This window comes from Hemitrygon akajei, chromosome 16 (genome assembly GCF_048418815.1).
Source record: "Hemitrygon akajei chromosome 16, sHemAka1.3, whole genome shotgun sequence".
NCBI classification, from domain to species: domain Eukaryota; kingdom Metazoa; phylum Chordata; class Chondrichthyes; order Myliobatiformes; family Dasyatidae; genus Hemitrygon; species Hemitrygon akajei.
The window spans coordinates 53,691,462-53,714,612 of record NC_133139.1 but is presented as its reverse complement, the minus strand read 5'-3'; the positions used below and the strand labels follow the sequence as shown (position 1 = coordinate 53,714,612).

The window sequence follows — 23,151 nt, the reverse complement described above, 5'->3', positions numbered from 1 at the left end:
CTGCTGCTAACAAATTTCATCACACATGCCGGTGATAACAAACCTGATCCTGATTCTGTTTATGTCAAGTTTGGATAGGTACATACATGGATTGTACAGGTATGGAGGGCAATGGTCCTGGTGCAGGTTGATGGGAGTAGGCAACTTAAATGGCTCGGCATGGAATAGGTGGGGCTGTTTCTGTGCTGTATTTTTCTTTTTCCTATGTCTATGCCAAAGAAAGTAAGGCAGTACCTCCAGTCTCTTAGAAGTTTGCGAGATTTGGCACGTCATCTAAAAGCTTTACAAACTTCTATAGATGCACAGTGGACAGTATCTTGACTATTTGTATCACAGCCTGGTATGTAAACACCATAGTCCAAGAACAGGAATGTGTATAAAAAGTGGTGAATACTGTCTAGTCCATCACAGGAAAAGCCCTCCCCACCAATGAACACATCTACAAGGAGTGCTGCCACAAGAAAGCAGCATCCATCAAAAGGGCCCCCCACCATCCAGACCATGAGTCGCTTCTTGCTGCTGCCATTGGGAAGGATGTAGGTCCCACACCACCAGGTTCAGAATCAACCTGGGCCGGTGTGGATAATTTCACTTACCTCATCGTGAAGTTATTCCACAATCAATGGACTCACTTTCAATGACTCTACAACTCATGTTCTCAATATTATTGATTTATTGTATTTGCACAGTTTGGCTTCTGTTGCATTTCGTCAGTTTTTTGTGTTGTCTTTGATTGTCAAGCTTTCTTTGTTTGATTCTGTTGATTTATTTGTGAATACCGGCAATAAAATCATGTGATTCTGGTGACATAGTCCTACTTTGATAATAAAGTTACTCTGAACTTCAGGACATCTGTTTTTGCGGCGCGCACCGCATGGCGGTCAGCTGACCTTATCCGCGTGGGAGCGTACGTCGTTGCGTCAGCAGGCGGCGAGCGCGCGGAACATGTGGAGTATGTCCTTACTGTTGCTGGCGACCGCAGCCGTCTCCGTGGCGGCGTCCCGCGGGTCTGCGGGCCGGGACCGGAACCGGACAGAAGGTGAGTGACGACAGCGGCGTGGAGCCGAGCTCACTCACGGTTGATAAATCCGAGACCCTCCCCTCCGCCGCCTCATCCTATTGGTTGCCTGGAGACTATGACCTTGGTTGCTGCTCTGTGTATTAGAGGATGTTGCGGCAAGGACAGGGGACCAGGGTTAGCAGCAAAAAATCTTATTTATTTGCTATTTTATCAACCCTGTTTTCAATAAAGCTCTGCATTTAAAGGGAAAAAAACTCGTGAATTTGTGAAACTGTATAATTTGCCTTCGCCACCCGGTAACTGCAAAAGTGAGCTTCCTAGTGGGGAGCTGCTTTAGGCGCGGGTCAGAGTTATTCTCAGTTTCCTAACTTCAGCATTAAAACAACTCAAGCAAAGGAAAGTTAGTCTGGTGTTTCCTCCGGCGCCCAGGAGTGGGTGGAGTATCGCTGGGGATTGTTGCACCTTGCGGGCTTCGCAAAGGATCAGCATTCACAAACTACACGGTGAAGGAAAGACACGTAAAATGAAGTTGAAATAGTTATTGATGAAAGAATGATGGGGGTGGTGCTATGCTAGACGCGGGGGGAATGACCATAAAACAGAAGTAGGCCATTCGGCCCATCGAGTCTCTGCTGCCATTTGATCGTGTTTGATTTAGTTTTCTCTCAACCCCATTCTCCTGACTTCACCCTGTAACCTTTGCCACACTTCCCAGTCAAGAACCTATCAACTTCCACTTTGGATATACCTAACGACTTGGCCGCCACAACCATCCGTGGCAAGGAATTCTATTTTATACGCCACCTTCTGGCTAAAGAAATAACACCACATCTCTCTTCTAAAGGAATACTGTACAACCTTTCTATTCTGACTGAGGCTGTGCCTTCTGCTTTTTTAATTACTTGATTCACAAGTTACTATTATGCTGCTGTGAATTTTATTTCTCATTTTACTTGTAGGTGCTGTAGGATGCAGTGAGGATGAGCTCCTGTGTTTGAATGGGCGCTGTGTTTCTGTGCTGATGTTGTGTAATGGAAAAGACGACTGTAATGACTGGAGTGATGAGCAGAATTGTACTAAATCAGAATGTGGACATCATGAGTTCCAGTGCAATAATTCCTCAATCTGTATCTCCAAGTACTTGCTGTGTGACAGTCACCAGGATTGTCCTTCAGGGGATGATGAATCTGATGACCTTTGCAAGGACACAGCAATGCAGCTTGGAAACTGTGGGGAGTATGAGTTCCATTGTAATACTGGACAGTGTATAGGGCTTCAGTCAGCTTGTGACAACTTTCCTGATTGCACCGATGGTACTGATGAGGCAAATTGCGGTAAGTGTATAGAAACTTTAATGTATTTGTTGTTCGTATTGAACTTTTAACACAAAAAAGTCATTCCATCTATTCATGTCCTTTCCCTGCCTAAGGAGATCTAAAGTCTAAGATCTTTGGGAGAATCTCTGAAAGAAATTTCCTTAGATCTGTGTGATGGAATGAGAAAGCTGGACAAATGAAGTGCTGGTCTTGGACAGTGTCCTGTGATTCATTATATTCCAAGTTTTTACAAATCCACTCTTGCTCTCTAATCATGTTCCTCAGTCTGCTCAGCTACAAAATTATACATTTTAAAACATTCCTCACAACAGATGTTAGTTCAACAGTGCTATAATTTCCTTACTGCATAAAATTTTAAAAAGGTTAAACTGAATTTCAGTGTGGCTCACTGAAGTATTCCATATTAGAAATGTTAGAACACGGGCCCAAAGAGATTTAGGATGCCATGTATTCAGATCAAATGTAGCAGTTATTAGTAAGTACAGTCGGTCCTCCTTATCTGTGGGGGATTGGTTCTGGGACGCCCTGCAGATACCAAAAAACGCAGATGCTCAAGTCCCTTATTTAACCTGTCTCAGTGCAGGTGGACTTTAGGACCCGGGGGAGCAGAGGACCGACGGCTGCTGCTGAATCCGCAGTGTTTCTGTTTCGTTGATGGAAAACGATCACGATTAATAATAAAGTGATCGGAAAGAGGTGAAACGCCATCAGTCACTGGAAAAGTGTTAGGCTACAGTCGGTCAACGATTGGAACAATTTTAAAGGATAATGTGAGAGTAATGGAGAATGTGAAAGGCCCTGCCCCGATGAAAGCTACAATTATTACTAAGCAATGCAGCGGTTTAATTATTGAAATACATACATTATAGAAAGGTAAAATATATACTAACACAAACGTTTGACTAACTGATGCTAAATAATACCTGATGTACCTGATACAATGTAAATGCTAGGTAAATAGTAATTGTTTAGGGAATAATGACAAGAAAAAAAATCTGTACATGCTCAAACAATGAGTGCTGGAGAGAGAACTTCCAGCTTTGTTTTTGATCCTGATCCGTGGTAACCTACGCACATCCTCCTATATACTTTAAATCATCTCTAGATTACTTATAATACCTAATACAATGTAAATGGTTGTTATACTGTATTGTTTAGAGTAGTGGTCACCAACCTTTTTAAGCCCAAGATCCTCTACCTCGGCTTTAGTGAAAGGCAAGTTCGATCCCAGATCGATTCGTTACACGCATGCGCACCGAGGCAGAAAAGACCGGAAGTAAAATCCCGCAACCTGGAAGTAGAAATGATGTAAAACACCGCGCGGACCAGTTTAATATTGACAATATTCTTGTGGAACTGCTGACCGGGAGGGTGTTAAACACGACAAGAATACAGCAATACTCGAAGCAGGTTCCTTATGTCCAGTCTATTCTGCAATTTGGCTTTCGTGGCTCTCAGCTGCTGTCCCGCTTGCTCGCGTTTTTTCCGCTGAAAAAACTCAATGGGTTTGTCTTTAAGTGCAGGGTGCTTGGACTCAAGGTACCAAAGCAGTTTTGAGGGCTTCATTGCCTCATTAGACAGCCTCCGGGCCCAAACTCCAGCCTCCTGCCCGCCAGCCGCCTAGGCCAGGTGTGGCTGGTGGCGAGTGGGGTGAGAGGACAAGGTCAGGGCCGGAGCTCCCTGTACCGGGGCTGCGGCGGTCACAGTCCGGATAGAGCGACTGACCGAGCGGGGAGTGCGACAGTGGGAGTGTGAATGTCTTAAAGATCGACCAGTCGATCGCGATGGATGAGTTGGCGACCACTAGTTTAGGGAATAATGACAAGAAAAAAAGGTGTACATGCTCAAACAAGTGCTGGAGAGAGAACTTCTGGGTTTTCCCGATCTGCGGTTGGTTGAATCCGCGCATGCGGAACCCGCAGATAAGGAAGGCCGACTGTATAATTTTTTTTTAAACTTGCTATTGAGGTCTACAATAGAAGACCAGAATTTAAAGGAGTGAGGCTTGCTACAGCTAATCAAAACGCTAATGAGACATTAACAAATGTTCGAGAACTGCACCGCAATTTGCAGGGCATTATTGTTTGTCTTTGAAGGCACTTCCAGGGAAGGTTTTTAACAGTATCTTAAACAAGTACAATACTTGAATATGCAGAGAATGGAGGTTAATGGACCGTGTCCAGGCAGAAGGGATTAGATATCATTAGTTTAATTAGTTTGACACAACATTGTGAGCTGAAAGGTTTGCCCCTGTGCTGATCCAATCACAAATAAAAGAAAATCTGCAGATGCTGGAAATCCAAGCAACACCCAAATTGCTGGAGGAACTCAGCAGGCCAGGCAGCATCTATGACAAGGGTACAGTCAATGTTTCGGTCCGAGACCCTTTGGCAGTCCTGTTGAAGGGTCTCTGTGTGAAACATCGAATGTTTACTTTTTTCCATAGATGCTGCCTGGCCTGCTGAGTTCCTCCAGCATTTTATGTGTTGCTTGGTCCTGGGTTGTTCTGTTTTATGTTCTACATTTTAACTTTACCCTCATCTGCGCAAGCCCTGCTTTACCTTGTAAAGAGTAACATTCTGGCTGGTTAGTGGTTTGGATATAATGAAAGATTCAAGTGCAGGGAGGCTTAAAAGTTCAGACCTATAGTTTGCAAAAGATGATCTTTGTGTGGTTTTGAAACTCCCCTGGACCCCCAGCTAGTGTCACCTGGCTTCAGCTTGTTGAAATTGTAGTTGGGCCTCAAGAGCAAAACCAGTTTAGTTTTGTATTAGTATTGCAATCCTCGGAGTGCATTTTAATATAACTCTTGATGCATTTTTTTCTCTTTTTGGCAGATCGGAATGAGTGTTTGGAAGAAAATGGCAAGTGTTCTGATTATTGCTGGGACCTTCCTTTGGGTTATGAATGTGCTTGTCCATCTGGATTGGAGCTGATAAATCACTTCACCTGTATAGGTGAGTTTACACAAGCAGATTTAAAAGTAATACAGTGGATTCTAGTTAAATTCAGCCGTCAATTAATGGGGGCATCCACTTATTTGGAACAAGTCTGGAAAAACAAACTAATTGAGAAAACAGCTGGGATTCCCTTTGTTTAATTGGGGCACTATGCCGCTTAATTGGGACAGAAGACTGTTGCCATATAGTCTCTAACTAGGGTCAGCCAGGTGCACCTGTGTGGCCATTAGACACTACACAGTGCTTAGATTGAACAGTTTAAATAGAATCAGTTCTGTGTGTATGTGTTCAAAAAGCAGTGGATTTTTGTCGCTAATAGTTGGCAAGGAATAAGCATTAAGACAATTCAGAACGGTTTTGCTCACTATGACTTTAAGCTTTCAGGCTTGGAGGTGCCAGACACTGTTCAGTTTGTTCTTAATAAAGACACACTTGGTGTGGGTGTACACTAGAACATTTTAATACTGAACTGCTGTTCAACACTGAGCGCATACTACTGCTTACGGTCATCACTCTTGGTTCCGGGTGAACCGCCTGCATTGCCCACTGGGAACTGAAGTTCTTTATTATGCTCACATAATAACACATCTTTCCCTTTTTTAAAAAAAAACAAACACAATACTATGTCCTCCAAACCTGTAAGGAATAATAATCCTTTTCAACAAAGATATCTACATTCTGTAGCCTGTCTGTTTTTCAAATTTTCAAATGTTCAACATGTCAACTTCTATTGTAATGAGCAACTGCAGTCCCTTATCCATTCAGCAACTTTCAATCTGAGGTGGTTTGATGATCCTTTTTGATCAGCTATTTGTTTCTACAAGTGTATTGTTTGTATTTGCTATGTTAATATTTGTATCTTTCTGATCAATATGTTAATTTTTTTTACATCTGCTGGCCCCTTTCGTGTACTGACAGGTGACATGTCATAGTTGGGGTTTGTGGTCATAGGTCCACAAGGTTCCTTTTCAGAGATGTCCCTCACTCCATGTGGATCTGCTAGGAATATGGAACTACCTCCTGTTGCACATATCCTGGCATGGGCCATGTTGGATCGTAATGACGGATTCAAACTTGATCTCCAGGCTTCAGGACTGATAGACTTTTTGCAATCTTGTCGTGACAGTACTTCTGTTTTTCTTTCCCTTTCACTTCAGCCCATTTGACTTTAGGTGCCTATAGGTTTTCATGCACTGGAAAGTTGGTGCATACACATCGATCCATTAGCTTTTGGGCTGGTGAAAAGCTATTCTGCAGTGGAGTTCTTGTATAAACCATCAGACTTTTGTGGAAATTCTCGCTTATCTTGTTCTTTCTTCATGAGGCCCTTCATTACCTCTCTGAGGCCATTAGATTTTGGGTGATGTGAGCTTGAAGTTGTATGTTGAAACCCTCCAATCATTTGCAAAGGACTCAAATTCACAGCTCAGAAATTGTGGACCATTGTCTGATACCACTTCCCATGAAGCCCTATGCCTCACAGCTTTCACGAGGTAATGGATGTTGATTGCAGTGGATAATTGGAGAAGTTGTCTATTATAACAATATGACTCTTCTCATTACAATCAAAGAAATTCACTCCAACTTTGAAGTACGGCCTGTATGGTGCAGGGTGGTTCTGCTTACTGCTCTGATCTGTAGGTAAGACATATTTCACATGAAGCAGTGGTCTGGCTGATGTCTTAGTTTATCCTTGGCTAGTACATCATTTCATGAGTTCTATGTTTACATTTTTCCTCACCAAGGTGCCATTCATTTATCTTCACAAGCATTTCTTTGCCATCACAAGCCTGTTGCCTTTGAAGACTGTATTTTCTGCTACTGATATTGCACATGCAGAACTGAACTAATCCCAAATGCACGTTGGACAGTCGTTCTTAGTTGCTGGCCATCCTTTATTGTATCTTTGTGTACTTTCATTGTTTCATCTGTCTCTTGCTTTCCTAATCTTCTCTGTTCTATCAGGAGATACTGGATTGGAGTTGACAGTCATGTCAACATAGCCCTGTATATCTGTGTTAAACACATTCATGAGCTGAAGGGTGTCAGCCCGAAATGTTGACTGATATTTATTTCCATAGATGCTGCCTGATCTGCTGAGTTCCTCATTTGCAGTTACTGGAACAACCTTTTTTGTTTTACCAGCACCATCAGTCTAGAGAATTCACAAAGATTTCCTCCATTTCCTTATCAACTGTGCATCTTTCTCTTGGTAGTCCCAGCTTTGCAGGACTTTGCAAAATGATTCTTCTTCCCACAGTTATTGTAGCATTTCCCATTTCTTCCTACCGCCACATTTTGTGCATTTCCTGTTTGAGCCTTTTTTGCTTTGCTATTGTTTTGGTGAATGCCTTGTGCATTCTCTTTCACAGCATGCACTGTTGTGTCTTCCTTGTGCAGCTCCCTAGTTTCTGCTCATGTGGTCTCTGCTGCATTAACTGCATTTTGCAGTGTCAAATCTTCTTCACTCGGCAGTCTTTCTCCAAGTCCATCATCTGAAATTCCGCAAACTATTCTGCGTCTAACTAGTGAGTTTCTCAAATCTCCAAATTTACAGAACTTATTCAGTGCATAGCTCAGCTAAGTATTGGTCCCATGTTTCTGGTCACGGGAAAAAGAAACTTGTATCTCTCAAATGTGATGTTTTTACTTGGAATAAAATACTCCTCAAATTTTGTCATCAGAGTGTCCAATGTAAAAGCTGTCTTGTTGATTTGTAAACTTTTATGGAAGTCCAAAGCATCTTTTCAATTACATGCAGAAAAATAGATGCTTTCAATTTTTTTTAATTGGACCCTTCTGCCCCACTAGCAGCTACATATATATTGAATCGCTGTTTGAAGTTTCAGGGGTTTCGAAGGTACATTTAACGTCAAGAGAAATGTATACAATTCAGGTCTCTGGGCACACAGCCAGCAGCCAGTTGTTGCTTTCAATTTTTCATGTCCCATGATACACCAATTTCTTGCAGAGGCACCAACCCCGCCCGCCTCCAGAGCCACGAAATCCTAGAACCCAGAAGGAGTGCTAGTCTTCAAGACAGTGTCCTTGGTATATTGAATAGTGGCCAGTCGTGAGACCCCGAGAGTGGATCCCATTCCTATGAAGAACTGAAGTTAGCCTGTAATTCCAGGTCAGCGTCTTCAAAAGAACCCTGAAAGGGAAAAATAGAGATATTAAAAATAGAAATAAAGCTGTTTCTGAAGATGCAAGCAAAGGAGTCGCTTAGGTACCATGGTCTCCTAAGCTCCACACTAATGTTTTTAGTTATCCGTTAGATTGCCAGTAAACTGTGTAGGTGCAAGAGGACTGAGCTTATTCATAACAGGATCTCTCGGCCTCTCACCTAAATTTCTGGGTGAATCTGGTGAACTTTGGGACACAACATGCTCTCTCGCCTCGCTGGACAGCTTCTCTTTGTCACTTGCTGCTAGCACATTTCATATGTGTGCAGTCTCTTTCTCAGTCATGCATGGTATTCTTTAGACCTCATGCTGAATTCTGACACCATGTTATATTTGTTCTTAATAAAGACAACTTGGCGTGGTGTTACGTATTCAGGCAACAATGAACAGATGAGTTAGGCAAGGGTTTTTATAACAAACAACACTTTTATTAAACACTGAAAACAAACCCCCCAAAAGTAAACAAACACTAACGTAACCAGAGATCAGCTGCTGTGCGGCAGCTTAACAGTTCTTAAAGCGATGCAGCTCAAACAGTTCTTAAAGCTATGTTGCAAAAACAGTTCTTTAAAGTGGTATTGCCAAAAGTTCAAAATGCTCAGTCCATTTAAAAGGAGAGACTTTTTAAGGCAATTTTAAATTCTCTTCCACGTCGTTTTGCTTCAGTTTCCAAAGTCGAACTCTTCCCACGAAGAATTTTATGAAACGTAACGGCTTAAAGGCACTGACCTTTCCTTTATCACACTGTCCTCAATCTTCTGCTATCCCGCAGAGATTAACACGAGAACAGTCAACGAAATCCTTCCGAATGAGGATCACATGAGGTCGAACCCGTTTCACCGTCGAAAATCGATTCTCCTCGATCTTTAACTCCCAAACTCCGATCTTCACTCTCCACTGATTCTTAACTAACAGTATTGTAAAGAAACTGCTGGTATTAAACATTAAACTTTTAAACTTTAGGCATTAGATAAAACTTCATCTTTCAACTAAACTGCGTCATCACATTAAATCACGCAGTGGCATGGTCAACTTGGCAAATCCAGCCACGAACTGCCCCACCCCACAGGGAGGGGTCCTCCTCTTATACCCTGTAAAAAAAAAACCTGTCACATGATCTCTACTGGTGGGAAAATGACGTCACTCCACCATCACAAGACCATTACCTCAAGTCCAGTATAGCTTCAACCCCAGTCACGTGACAAGGGTACGTAATACCTCCCTCCAAAAAAAACATTTTTGGTCTGACAACAAAAATTTCAAAAATTATTTACAAGAAAAACAAAAGTGTAAATATTATAACACACAATATACAATACCATCATATAACTTCGTACAACTCACAATACAGTAGGAGTGTTACAATTTTAAAAAACCACTCCATAAAAAAAATTACGTTGTACATTCAACATCGAGATAGACAATCAGCAACCACATTATCTTTACCTTTAACATGAGTTACCACAATATTGTACTCTTGTAACATCAAACTACAATTTAATAATCTTCTGTTTTTGTTTTTCATCTTACTCAGAAAAACTAACGGATTATGATCAGTGTAAACAATAAGTGGTTTTTGAGTTGTACCAACATATACCTCAAAATATTCTAAAGCTAAAACAAGAGATAACAATTCTTTTTCTATTGTTGAATAGTTTCTTTGATGCTTATTAAATTTCTTAGAAAAGTAAGCTACTGGATGATCAACCTCATCACCCTCATTCCTTTGCATTAATACTGCTCCCGCAGCCTCATCACTGGCATCTACAGCTAATGAAAAAGGTTTTTCAAAGTCAGGTGCCTTAAGCACAGGTTGTTGACATATCATTGTTTTCAATTTTTCAAATGCTTCTTGACAAGGCACTGTCCACACAAACTTCACATTCTTCTGCAAAAGGTTAGTTAATGGAAGGGCAACATTAGCAAAATTCTTACAAAATTTTCGATAATATCCTACCATTCCCAAAAATCTTCTGAGAGTTTTTTTCCCCATTGGAGTGGGAATCTCTAAAATTGCCCGAACTTTTGCCTGAACAGGAGCTACCTTACCTTGACCCACAACATAACCAAGGTAAGTCACAGTGGCATGTCCAAATTCACTCTTAGCTAAATTAATAGTTAAATTAGCTTTTGAAAGCCTTTCAAACAATTTCTCCACCGCAATTATGTGTGCTTCCCAAGTATCATTTCCTGTCACTAAATCATCAATATAAGCATCAGTATCTTTCAATCCCTGAATCACAGAGTTAATCATCCTCTGGAAAGTACCTGGGGCATTCTTCATCCCAAATGGAAGAACATTATACTCATATAACCCAGATGGAGTTACAAATGCAGAAATCTCTCTACCTCTGTCCATTAATGGAACACACCAATACCCTTTCAATAAATCAATCTTTGTAAGGAACTTTGCTTTTCCAACTTTATCTACACAATCATCTACTCTAGGAATTGGATATGCATCTGTTTTCGTTACAGCATTCACCTTCCTATAGTCCGTACAAAACCTAATACTACCATCTGGTTTTGGCACCATAACACATGGCGAACTCCAATTCGAGTTAGAATGTCTAATAATATCATTCTCTAACATGTATTCAATTTTTTTCTCAGCAAGTTCACATTTTTCTATGTCCATCCTATATGGATGTTGTTTAATAGGTTTGGCATCTCCAACATCTACATCATGTGAAGCTATAGTAGTCCTTCTCGGAACATCTGGAAACAAATCCTTATACTTAAAAATCAATTCCTTCATCTGTTGTTTCTGCTCTAGCTGTAAATGTGCTAATTTCTCATCCATATTTTCCAGAATGGTTGAATTAGGTAACCTAACAGAAACAATGTTGGATTTAGAATGAAAGTCAGATGAATCATCTATCATGTTCCTAGTTAAATCAAACTCATTCTCACTAACCACAACAGTCACAGTATCAGATTGTTTCTCATAATACGGTTTAATCATATTTATATGGCAAAGTTGTGTTGACCTTCTACGATCTGGAGTTTTTATCACGTAATCCACATAATTGATTCTAGACACAATTTCATAAGGACCATGAAATCTAGCTTATAAAGGATTTGTCTGCACTGGAAAAAGAACCAACACCTTATCTCCAGGTTTAAACATCCTCATCCTAGCTTCTTTATCATACCAAGTTTTCATTTTCTCCTGAGCCAACTTTAAATTTTCCTTGGCTAAGCTACAAGCTTTATGTAACCTGTCCTTAAATTTCAAAACATAGTCCAACAAATTAGTGTGTACTTCCTTACTAATCCACTGTTCTTTCAATAAAGCTAAAGGTCCTCTAACTCTATGCCCAAACACAAGTTCAAATGGACTAAAACCTAAAGATTCCTGTACCGATTCCCTTACTGCAAATAAAAGTAAGTTTATCTCCTCATCCCAGTCACTTTCATTTTCCACACAATATGTCCTAATCATATTCTTGAAGGTAGAATGAAACCTCTCCAAGGCACCTTGCGACTCTGGATGATATGCAGACGAAGTGATTTGCTTAGCTCCCAATTTATAAACTATCTGTTGAAACAATCCAGACATAAAATTACTGTCTTCATCAGTTTGTATTTCCTTAGGTAATCCAAAATAAGTAAATAATTTTATAAGAGCCTTCGTCACAGTTTTAGCTTTTATATTCCTAAGTGGTACTGCCTCTGGAAACCTAGACGAAGTACACATGATAGTCAACAAATACTGATAACCAGTTTTTGTCTTTGGTAATGGACCAACACAATCTACAATAACTTTAGAAAACGGTTCACCAAATGCTGGAATAGGTTGTAATGGAGCTACTGGTGTAACCTGATTTGGTTTACCCACAATTTGACAAGTATGGCACGTTTTACAAAACATCGCCACATCTTTTCTTAGACCAGGCCAGTAAAAATGTTTTAAAATCTTGTCCACAGTTTTCCTTACCCCTTGATGTCCACCTAAAGGCACACTATGAGCTAAAGTCAAAATCTCATTCCGATAAACTTTTGGAACAACTACCTGATAAACAACATTCCATTCCTCACTTGCAGGAATTGTAGGTGACCTCCACTTCCTCATCAACACTCCTTTTTCCAAGTAATATCCTACTGGCACCTTCTCAATTTCACTATCTAGTAAAGCTTGTTCCCTTAATTTTATAATCTCAGGGTCTCTATTCTGCTCTGCTATCATCTCCTTCCGAGACAGAGATAAATCTTCATAGTCAGACTTACTCCCAGAATCTTGTTCAAACAACGAAGGTAAGAAAGTCTCTGACACATCCTCAAAACTCGAATCCTGAGTTGAACAGTCCTGAGTAACAACCTCATTCTGCACATCAATCTTTTTAGCCATAGCTCTAGTCACAACACAGGAAGAATCTGTGTTAGAATTCATCTCTGGTTCCTCTGACTCCATTGTCAAATGCACTTCAGGAAAAACTTGTCCACCTGCCAAGTCATTACCTAACAATAAAGAAATACCCTTCACAGGTAAACTATGCTGTAATCCTACTTTAACAAATCCTGTAACTAACCCTGACTTTAAATTTACTTTATGTAAATGTACAGGCATAAAATCACTTCCAACACCTCTTATGTAATTTACCTCACCAGTATCAGACTCCTCATTAAACTTCAATACACTATCTAACATCAGTGATTGAGAAGCTCCAGTATCCCTAAGGATTTTTATTGGCACCAGAGTAGATCCTTCTTTCAAGGATACAAACCCTTCAGTTATAAAATGATCATATCCCTTTCTAACTTGGTCAGACTCTAACAAAGCCTCATTTGTGTTTACCAAACCCTGTAATTTTACAGGTGCATCAGTAGATAGATAGATAGATAGATAGATACTTTATTCATCCCCATGGGGAAATTCAACTTTTTTCCAATGTCCCATACACTTGTTGTAGCATAACTAATTACATACAATACTTAACTCAGTAAAAAAATATTATATGCATCTAAATCACTATCTCAAAAAGCATTAATAATAGCTTTTAAAAAGTTCTTAAGTCCTGGCGGTAGAATTGTAAAGCCTAATGGCATTGGGGAGTATTGACCTCTTCATCCTGTCTGAGGAGCATTGCATCGATAGTAACCTGTCGCTGAAACTACTTCTCTGTCTCTGGATGGTGCTATGTAGAGGATGTTCAGAGTTATCCATAATTGACCGTAGCCTACTCAGCGCCCTTCGCTCAGCTACCGATGTTAAACTCTCCAGTACTTTGCCCACGACAGAGCCCGCCTTCCTTACCAGCTTATTAAGACGTGAGGCGTCCCTCTTCTTAATGCTTCCTCCCCAACATGCCACCACAAAGAAGAGGGCGCTCTCCACAACTGACCTATAGAACATCTTCAGCATCTCACTACAGACATTGAATGACGCCAACCTTCTAAGGAAGTACAGTCGACTCTGTGCCTTCCTGCACAAGGCATCTGTGTTGGCAGTCCAGTCAACACAAGCATCTGGAACTGCTTCCTTCTCTTTCTTTTTCAATTTGAAACAGTTAGCTATTACATGGCCAAGCTTCTTACAATAGTTACAAATAAGACCAAACTGTCTTTCCTTCACAGGTTTTCCTTCCTCCTTACCTTTCTCATTAACCTCTGATTTAATTTCTGATTTACCTTGAGTCTCCATATTATTTTTCCTCTTAAAAATTCTGCCCTGAGGAAATTTATTCTTATGGATTAAAACATACTCATCAGCTAATCTAGCACAGTCCTGCAATTTATCAGTATCCCTCTCATTTAAGTAGGTCCTTACTTCAACAGGAATGCTTCCTTTAAATTCCTCCATTAAAATCAGCTCTCTCAATGTATCTAAATGTATCTAAAAATTTACATTTTTAGAAGAAACCCATCTCTCAAAACACATAGCTTTATCATAGGCAAATTCCACATAAGTCTTTTCCACAGACTTTTTCAAACTTCTGAATCTTTCCCTATAAGCTTCTGGGACTAATTTGTACGCTTTGAGAATATGCATTTTCACAATATCATAATCAAGTGCTTGCGCAGCAGTTAAAGCTGTGTAAACTTGTTGTGCTTTGTCTTTAATTACACTCTGTAACAACACTGACCATTTATCTTTCTGACATTAAAAGATAAATAGTTTCATCCGAGCAATAGTTTCAAAATGTTGAAAATATCTTTCCACTTCTGTTTCACTAAATGGAGGGACCAATTTAATTTCTTGACTAGCAACAAACGGTTTTTTAGAACCAGAAGACTGTTTCCCAGACCTTAATTCCTCCATTGCATATTCAAACTCCCTCTGTTTTTGCTCAGCCTCTAATTTACAACGCTCTAACATCATTTGTTCGATTTGCAACTGCATCTCCAAATTACTTATGGGAAACGACTCTAAAACCGAATCATCAAAAACACCCGAATCCACATAGTGTGACGCGATTTTTCTCTGTATAACAGCTTTTGATGTAGTCGTCAAAATACCTTTAAGTTGCAATCTACTAGCTATCTCAGACACCTCAGTCTTTTTCGCCTTCGCTAACAACACCGCGCCTGGCGAATCCAGAAACTCAACAATATTCATTGTTGCCGAATACCACTCACAAGCCAATCAAACAAAAGAATCGAGTAATCCCCGTTTCCAAAACACTGACTCAAAATTCAACAAGCATTTAAACTCAAACGATCCAATCCGGACGCAGCCCCCATATTTATGTTATGTATTCAGGCAACAATGAACAGATGAGTTAGGCAAGGGTTTTTATAACAAACAACACTTTTATTAAACACTGAAAACAAACCCCCCCAAAAGTAAACAAACACTAACGTAACCGGAAATCAGCTGCTGTGCGGCAGCTCAAACAGTTCTTAAAGCGATGTTGCAAAAACAGTTCTTTAAAGTGGTATTGCCAAAAGTTCAAAATGCTCAGTCCATTTAAAAGGAGAGACTTTTTAAGGCGATTTAAATTCTCTTCCACGTCGTTTTGCTTCAGTTTCCAAAGTCAAACTCTTCCCACGAAGAATTTTATGAAACGTAACGGCTTAAAGGCACAGACCTTTCCCTTATCACACTGTCCTCAATCTTCTGCTATCCCGCAGAGATTAACATGAGAACAGTCAACGAAATCCTTCCAAATGAGGATCACACGAGGTCGAACCCGTTTCACCGTTGAAAATCGATTCTCCTCGATCTTTAACTCCCGAACTCCGATCTTCACTTTCCACTGATTCTTAACTAACAGTATTGTAAAGAAACTGCTGGCATTAAACATTAAACTTTTAAACTTTAGGCATTAGATAAAACTTCATCTTTCAACTAAACTGCGTCATCACATTAAATCACGCAGTGGCATGAAGTCAACTTGGCAAATCCAGCCACGAACTGCCCCACCCCACAGGGAGGGGTCCTCCTCTTATACCCTGTAAAAAAAAACCTGTCACATGATCTCTACTGGTGGGAAAATGACGTCACTCCACCATCACAAGACCATTACCTCAAGTCCAGTATAGCTTCAACCCCAGTCACGTGACAAGGGTACGTAACAGTGGATTTACAGGAGAGCATTTTATTACTGAACTGCTGTTCAACACTAAGCGTGTGCTACCAGCTCACCATTGGCACTTCCAGATCCGGGTGAATCGCCAGTTCTTTATTATACAACCATAATAATACAGAAACGTCTGGGAGTGGTTCTCTAACTTCATCAAGGTAGAGCATCTCCTTGAAAATCGCAGTCAAGGTGTCAGAAGACAAGACTTGTCCTGCACAAACCATGACCTAAAATAATTAGCTATATTTTTCCAAATGCTTATCAATCCTCTCTGGCAACTTCCCTACCATTGACTTGAGACCTACTGCTCTCGTTTGGTGTGGTGCCATTATGTCAATAAAACAAATATTGACTTGCCTTTATTCCTTCTGTGTATTGTTCTAATATTTGTTAAGTCCATTACTAGGTGGTTCATGAAATATGCATTATCCAGTTATCTGTAATCTAAATCAATTTGACTCTTAATTTCTAATTTTAAGAGAATTAGCATACTGGCTACTCCTGCAAGAGTTCCAAATGATAGAATCTTTAAGTTCTAATTTTATTTATTTTTTAGTCATTTAGGATTCATTCATTTTCTTTTAATGCTTCCAGTATGTTATATTCGCTGATGGAGAAGAGTATTGTGAATCATTGCAAATGTGTAGAGTTGGGTCAGTGGACCAACAAAACTTCTCTACTCCATTTCTCTGTGATGATCTTCCTTTTACATTTACATTTGAATAAGGGGAGCAGCAGCATATTTTCTTTCTTGATTTTACTTGTGGATAGCTCCAAAAGCATATCACTATCCATTGTTATCAGTAAGCCTAAAATATGGGGGCAGCTATTTGACTATGATATACATTGGAATGTTCCAGGATTGAATGCTTAACATTAGGAAATATAGGCGACCTCTTCTGTTATCGTATCCACACCTCCCCCCCCCCCCCCCCACCCACATCCGGAGGATGTCCCAAAGAATGATAGTGGTTAGCCCATTTCAGATGTAGCAGATTTACCCAACTTGGAGTTAGAATGCTGATATTTTTGAGGCAGCCTACATCATTGTTTGATAATCCTAATTTTGTTTTCACTAGGAGAGGAGCCATTTGTGATTTTCACCAATCAAGGTGACATCAGGAAGCTGAGTATTAATAGAATGGAATACGAAGACTTAGCTGACAATTTGAAAAATGCAGAAACATTAGCCACTGATATAGCCTCATCAACAATCTATTGGTCAGATGCAACCAATCAGGGAATTTTCAGGTAAATAATTTGATTTATTCTGGCTTTGAGCAAGGTGGTCTGGAGGATAGTTGTTATATAACCACTCGGAACAAGCAAAAGCAAAAATGGTAGGAGAATATTTCCAGATCATGCAGCACACAACTTCAAACTAATGAACTGGGTGAGGGGTGGTAGCAGCAATGTGGCAACTGGTGCTGGCAGCTGTTTTGGAATCTAATCTGATCTTCATAGTGAAATGCTATACATGAGAAAAATCTTGGTTTTATACATCCAATTGGAAAATGATCTATTTTCATTGATTGGCAGAAAGATTGGCAATTTGCAAGTCATTGCAGAGTACTTATCCTATATTGAAGAAAGAAGAACCTCATAATTTTCTTCCTTCTGAACCTCATCATTTTTATGGTATGCAAGATGTGGCAATATCTGAGTCCCCAGGGCTTGCTGCTTTTTCCTCAAGCTGTGTGTATCTGCCATTGCCATTTGTTATCATGGTTGTCAGTAGCAGCGGAACAGCTTAAATTTCCTTCATTGCGCTCATTTGGGTAGTTCAAGTAGGTGCTAGCAACTTTCATTATTAACTGTCCCAAGTTTCCCCCATTTCAAAGAACACATTCAAAGCGTTGTTTTATGAGTGGGTTTCAACTGCCAGTATAAGGTTTAATTTGTAATCTGATTATAATCAGAACTGCCTGTGCCACCTTCTTGCTTATAGAATCAGAGAGACGCAGCATGGAAATGCCAACCATCAACCAATCATTGTACAAATCCTACTTGAATCCCATTATTATGCTGACTCCTACAGCATTAAGATCTTTGACAGCAGGTGTATAGGAGCAAAGAAATAGGAGCAGAAACAGACTTTGCCTTTCGGGGAAGTCATGATGAGCCTGATAATCTTCACCCCCTGTTTTTATGAGTCTGTTTCTCATAACAGTTGACTGCCATATATTCCAAACATCTATCTGTCACAGTTCTGGAATATGTTCAATGATACAGCCTCCACAGCTCCCTGGGGCAGGGAATTCCGAAGGTTCACACACATTGGGAGAAGAAAGTCCTCATCTTTATTGAAATGGATGACTCCTTAAGTCCCTTCCTCTGTGTTAGATCATCCCTGGTGAGGGAAATGTCTCCCACTTAGTTAAGGCACTTCTGAAGCTCTCAGTTCTTTTTCTTTCTGAATTCCATTGAGGATTGTTCAATGTTTCTTGGTAGGTCATCTCCTTCATCCCAAGAGTTAACCTAGTAAGCCTTTATGCATTGCCTCTGTGAATTTGACTACATTGTACTTAGTCCCTTCAGTCTAAGTCACTACTGTAGATAGAGGCTTTAGGTCTGAATATTTGAGATACCTTTTTAAGTTATACATGTAAACTTGAAAATAACTTGTTCAAATTCTGTTCTGGTAGCCAATTCTCTATCTGTGTTTATCTTGCCCCTAACATTTCTTTTGCAGTAAACCTCATTGAATGTGTATTTGAAACTCTCACTATACTAGCAATACACACAAAATGCTGGTGAAACGCAGCAAGCCAGGCAAAGGGGGAGGGGAGCACCAGAGGGAGATGGAGAGCAGGCAAGGAGTGATTGTGAGAGGGACAGAGAGAGAAAAAAGAGAGATAAAAGAAAAAGGGAGGATAATAAATAAATAAGGGATGCGGTAAGAAGGGGAGGGGTGCATTAACAGAAGTTATACATTTTTTGCCAATCAACTTTCCAGCTCTTAGCTTCATCCCTCTCCCTCCTGTCTTCTCCTATCATTTCGGATCTCCCCTCCCCCCCCACTTTCAAATCTCTTACTATCTCTTCTTTCAGTTAGTCCTGACGAAGGGTCTTGGCCCGAAACGGCGACTGTACTTCTTCCCATAGATGCTGCCTGGCCTGCTGTGTTCCACCAGCATTTTGTGTGTGTTGCTTGAATTTCCAGCATCTGCAGATTTCCTTGTGTTCTATACTACATTGGTTTGGTCCCCTCTGTCTACTCAGAAAAGTAATTCATTTGCTGAACGGTTTCTCTTTCTTTAAAGTATGTTGTCCTTGCTTTCATTGCATTGATTTTCTGAAATCCTGCATAACAACAGAAATTTGCCGATGACTGTTAGGGCAACTGTTCTACAAGACTGTAAGACCATAAGACATAGGAGCAGAATTATGCCATTTTAGCCCATCAAGTCTGCTCCACCATTCCATCATGACTGATTTATTATCCCTCTTGATACTATTCTTCTGCCTTCTCCCTGTAATGACTTGGCCTCCACAGCCATCTGTGGCATTGTATTCCACAGATTCACTAGCTTCTGGCTAAAGAGTTTCCTTCTCATTTCTGTTCTAAAGGGATGTCCCTCTACTCTGAGGCTGTGTGCTCGGGGCCTAGACTTGCCCACTAAAGGAAATATCCACCCTATGTCTACTCTATCTAGGCAGTTCAGTATTTGATAGGTTTCAGTGAGATCCCCCTCATTCTTCTAAACTACAGTGAGTCCAAGCCCCATGCCATCAAACACTCCTCATATGTTAACCTTTTCATTCCCAGAATAATTTTCGTGATCCGCCTCTGGACCCTCTCCAATGCCAGACCTTTTCTTAAATATGAGGCCCAGAACTGCTCACAATACTCCCAAGTGTGGTCCGATCAATGCCTTATAAAGCCTCAGCGACACATCCTTGCTCTTTTATTCTAATCCTCTCAAAATGAATGCTGACATTGCATTTGCTTTCCTTAGCACCAACTCAACAGCAAGTTAACTTTTAGGGAATCCGGCACATGGACTCCCAAGTCTCTTTGCACCTCTGACTTCTGAGTTTTCTCCTTGTTTAGAAAATTGTTTATGGCTTTGTCTTACACTATACACTTCCCTACACTATATTTCTTTTGCCACTTTTTTGTGCTCATTCTTCCAATCTGTCTAAGGCCTTCTGCAATCTCCCTGCTTCTTCAACACTACCTATCCTTCCACCTATCTTCATATTGTCCCCAAACTTGGCTACAAAGCCGTCAGTTCCATCATCTGAATCATTGACATTTCACATGAAAAGAAGCAGTTCCAATACCCCCCCCTACAGAACACTACCTCTACTTCTCACCGGTTGCCAATTAGGATAGGTCTCCTTTATTCTCACTCTTTGCCTCCTGCCAATCAGCCAATCTTGTATCCATGCTAGAATCTTTCCTGTGATACCATGAGCTCTTATCTTGCTAAGCTGCCTCATGTGTGGCACCTTATCAAAGGCCTTCTGAAAATCCAATTAAGCAACATCTACTAACTCTCCTTTGTCTATCCTGCCTGTAATTTTCTTAAAGAATTCCAACAGGTTTGTCAGGAAAGATGTCCCCTCAAGGAAACCATGGCCTACTTTGGGCTATTTTATCATGAGCATCCAAGAACCCCGAAACCCTATCTTTAAAATTGGACTTCAGCATCTTCCCAACCACTGAAGTTGGGCTAATTGACCTATAATTTCCTTACTTCTGCTTCTATCCCTTCTTTAAGAGTGGAGTGATACTTGCAATTTTCCAGTCCTCCAGAACCATTCCAGAATCTATTGATTCTTGAAAGATTATTACTAATGCCTCCACAATTTCTTCAACTTCCCCTTTCAGAATCCTGTGGTGTAGCCCATCTGGTCCAGGTGACTTATCTGCCTTCAGACCTTTCAGCTTATGAAGCACCACCTTCTCCCAGACACTCTCTTGAATTTCTAGCATATTGCTAATGTCTTCCACAGTGAAGACTGATTGTCTGCCATTACATTGTCCTCCATTACTTCCCCTCCAGTGTCATTTTCCAGCAGTCCAATATCCAGTCTTGCCTCTCTTTTATTTATATATCTGAAAAAAACTTTGGTATCCTGTTTTATATTATTCATCTTTTCTCTCCTTATTGTTTTTTTTTTGCTGTGTGTTGGTTTTTAAGACTTCCCAATCCTCTAACTTTCTACTAATTTTGCGATATATACCTTTTTTTTGCTTTTATGCTGTCTTTGACTTCCCTTGTAGCCATGGCTGCCTCATCCTTCCTTTAGAATGCTACTTCATCTTTGAGATGCATCTTTCCAGTTCCTTATGAATTGCCCCCAGAAACTCCAGCCATTGCTGTTCTGCTATCATCTCTGCTAGTGTCCCCTTCAATTTCACTTTGGCCAGCTTTTTTGTCATGCTTTTGAAATTCCCTTTACTCCACTAGAATACTGATACATCTAACTTTACCTCTTCCCTCTCAAACTGCAGGGTGAATTCTATCATATCGTCATCACTCCCTCTAAGGGTTCCTTAACTCCCTAATCAAATCTAGTTCAATACATAACACCCAATCCAGAATTGCCTTTTTCCTAGAGGGCTCAACCACAAGCTGCTCTAAAAAGTTATCTCGTAGTCATTTTAAAAATTGTCGCTCTTAGGATACAGCACCAACCTGATTTTCTCAATCTACCTGCATATTGAAATGCCCCATCACTATTGTCACAGCCCTCGTTTTACATGCCGTTTCTATTTTCTGTTGTAATTTTTATCCCATGTCCTGGCTACGATTCAGAGGCCTGTATCTAACTCCCATCAAGGTCTTTTTACCCTGGCAGTTTCTTAACTCTACCCACAAGGTTTCTAAATCTTCATATCCTATGTCACCTCTTTTTAAGGATTTAATTTCATTTTTTACCAACCGAGCCACCCATCCCCTCTGCCTACCTACTTGCCTGTCCTTTTGATACAATGTACATCATTGGCTGATAAGCACCCAACTATGAATTTTTTTCAGCTGCAACTCTGATGCCCACAACATTGTACCTGTCAATCTCTAATTGCACTACAAGATCACTTACCTTATTCCGTATGTTCTGTACATTCAAATATAATGCCTCTTGTATTCATCACCCTTCTTGATCTTGTCCCAATGTTACATTTCAACTCATCCCACTGGCTGCAATTTTTGTCTATCATCCGCCTGAACTTGCTTACAATCTCATTGCACAATGCATCAACATGTACCCCATCCTCAGCCCTGTCACTGGTTCCCATTCCCCTGCCAAATAAGTTTAAACCATCCCCAGAAACTCTAGCAAAATTTCTTATCAGGATATTGCTCCCCTTCAGGATGGTCCTCAGCTCTATCACTCCTCCTGTTCCCAACCTCTTGCTAAGTTAGTTTAAGCCCTCCCCAACAGCTCTAACAAACCTGCCAAAGGGTTTCAGCCTGAAATATTGTCTTTTCTATCGATGCTGCCTGGCTTGCTGATTTCCTCCAGCATTTTATGTGCGTTGTTCAGATGTAACTGTCCTCCTTGTACAGGTCATGCATTCCCCAGAAGAGATCCCAATGATCCAGTAATCTGAAACCCTCCCACTGCAACATTTCCTCACCCAAACCATTCTGTTGTTATTGTCACTGAAGTGTGGCACTGGCAGATTACTGCCCTGAAGGTTCTGCTTTTCAGCTTTCTACCCAACTCCCTCTCTTCTCTCTTCAGGATTTCCTCCCTTTTCCTACCTATGTCATTGATACTAATCTGTACTCTGAGTTCTCTCTGCTGACCCTTCCCCCCCCCCCCCCCCCCCCCCAGAATGCTGTGGACCCGATCCGAGACTTGTCTGACCCTGGCGCCTAGGAGGCAAAATACCATCTGGGTTTCTTTTTCAAGTCCATAGAATCTCCTGTCTGCTCATCTAACTACTGAATCCCCTATCACTACTGCATTCATCATCTTCCCACTTCCCTACTGAGCTACAGAGCCAGGCTCTGTGCCAGGGCCCTGGTCACTGTGGGTCAACTCCACCCTTCCCAACAGTATCCAAAGTGGTATACTTATAATTGAGGGGAACGCCACAGGTACTTGCTGCCTGTACCCCTTTCCTTTCCTGGCAGTCACCCAGGTATCTGCTTCCTGCCACTT

At 40.7% G+C, this 23,151-nt stretch overlaps 1 protein-coding gene across 1 annotated transcript in view; it reads left to right on the top strand.

Moving 5' to 3' along the window:
• The first annotated feature begins 916 nt into the window (after window positions 1-916).
• LOC140740053 (very low-density lipoprotein receptor-like) overlaps window positions 917-23,151 on the top strand; it is a 102,998-nt gene continuing 80,763 nt past the window's right edge. The window contains exons 1-4 of the mRNA XM_073068891.1: window positions 917-1,039; window positions 1,981-2,355; window positions 5,196-5,315; window positions 17,109-17,280. Coding sequence (XP_072924992.1) covers window positions 946-1,039; window positions 1,981-2,355; window positions 5,196-5,315; window positions 17,109-17,280 — 761 coding nt within the window. The 5' untranslated portion in view covers window positions 917-945. The remainder of the gene's footprint in view (window positions 1,040-1,980; window positions 2,356-5,195; window positions 5,316-17,108; window positions 17,281-23,151) is intronic.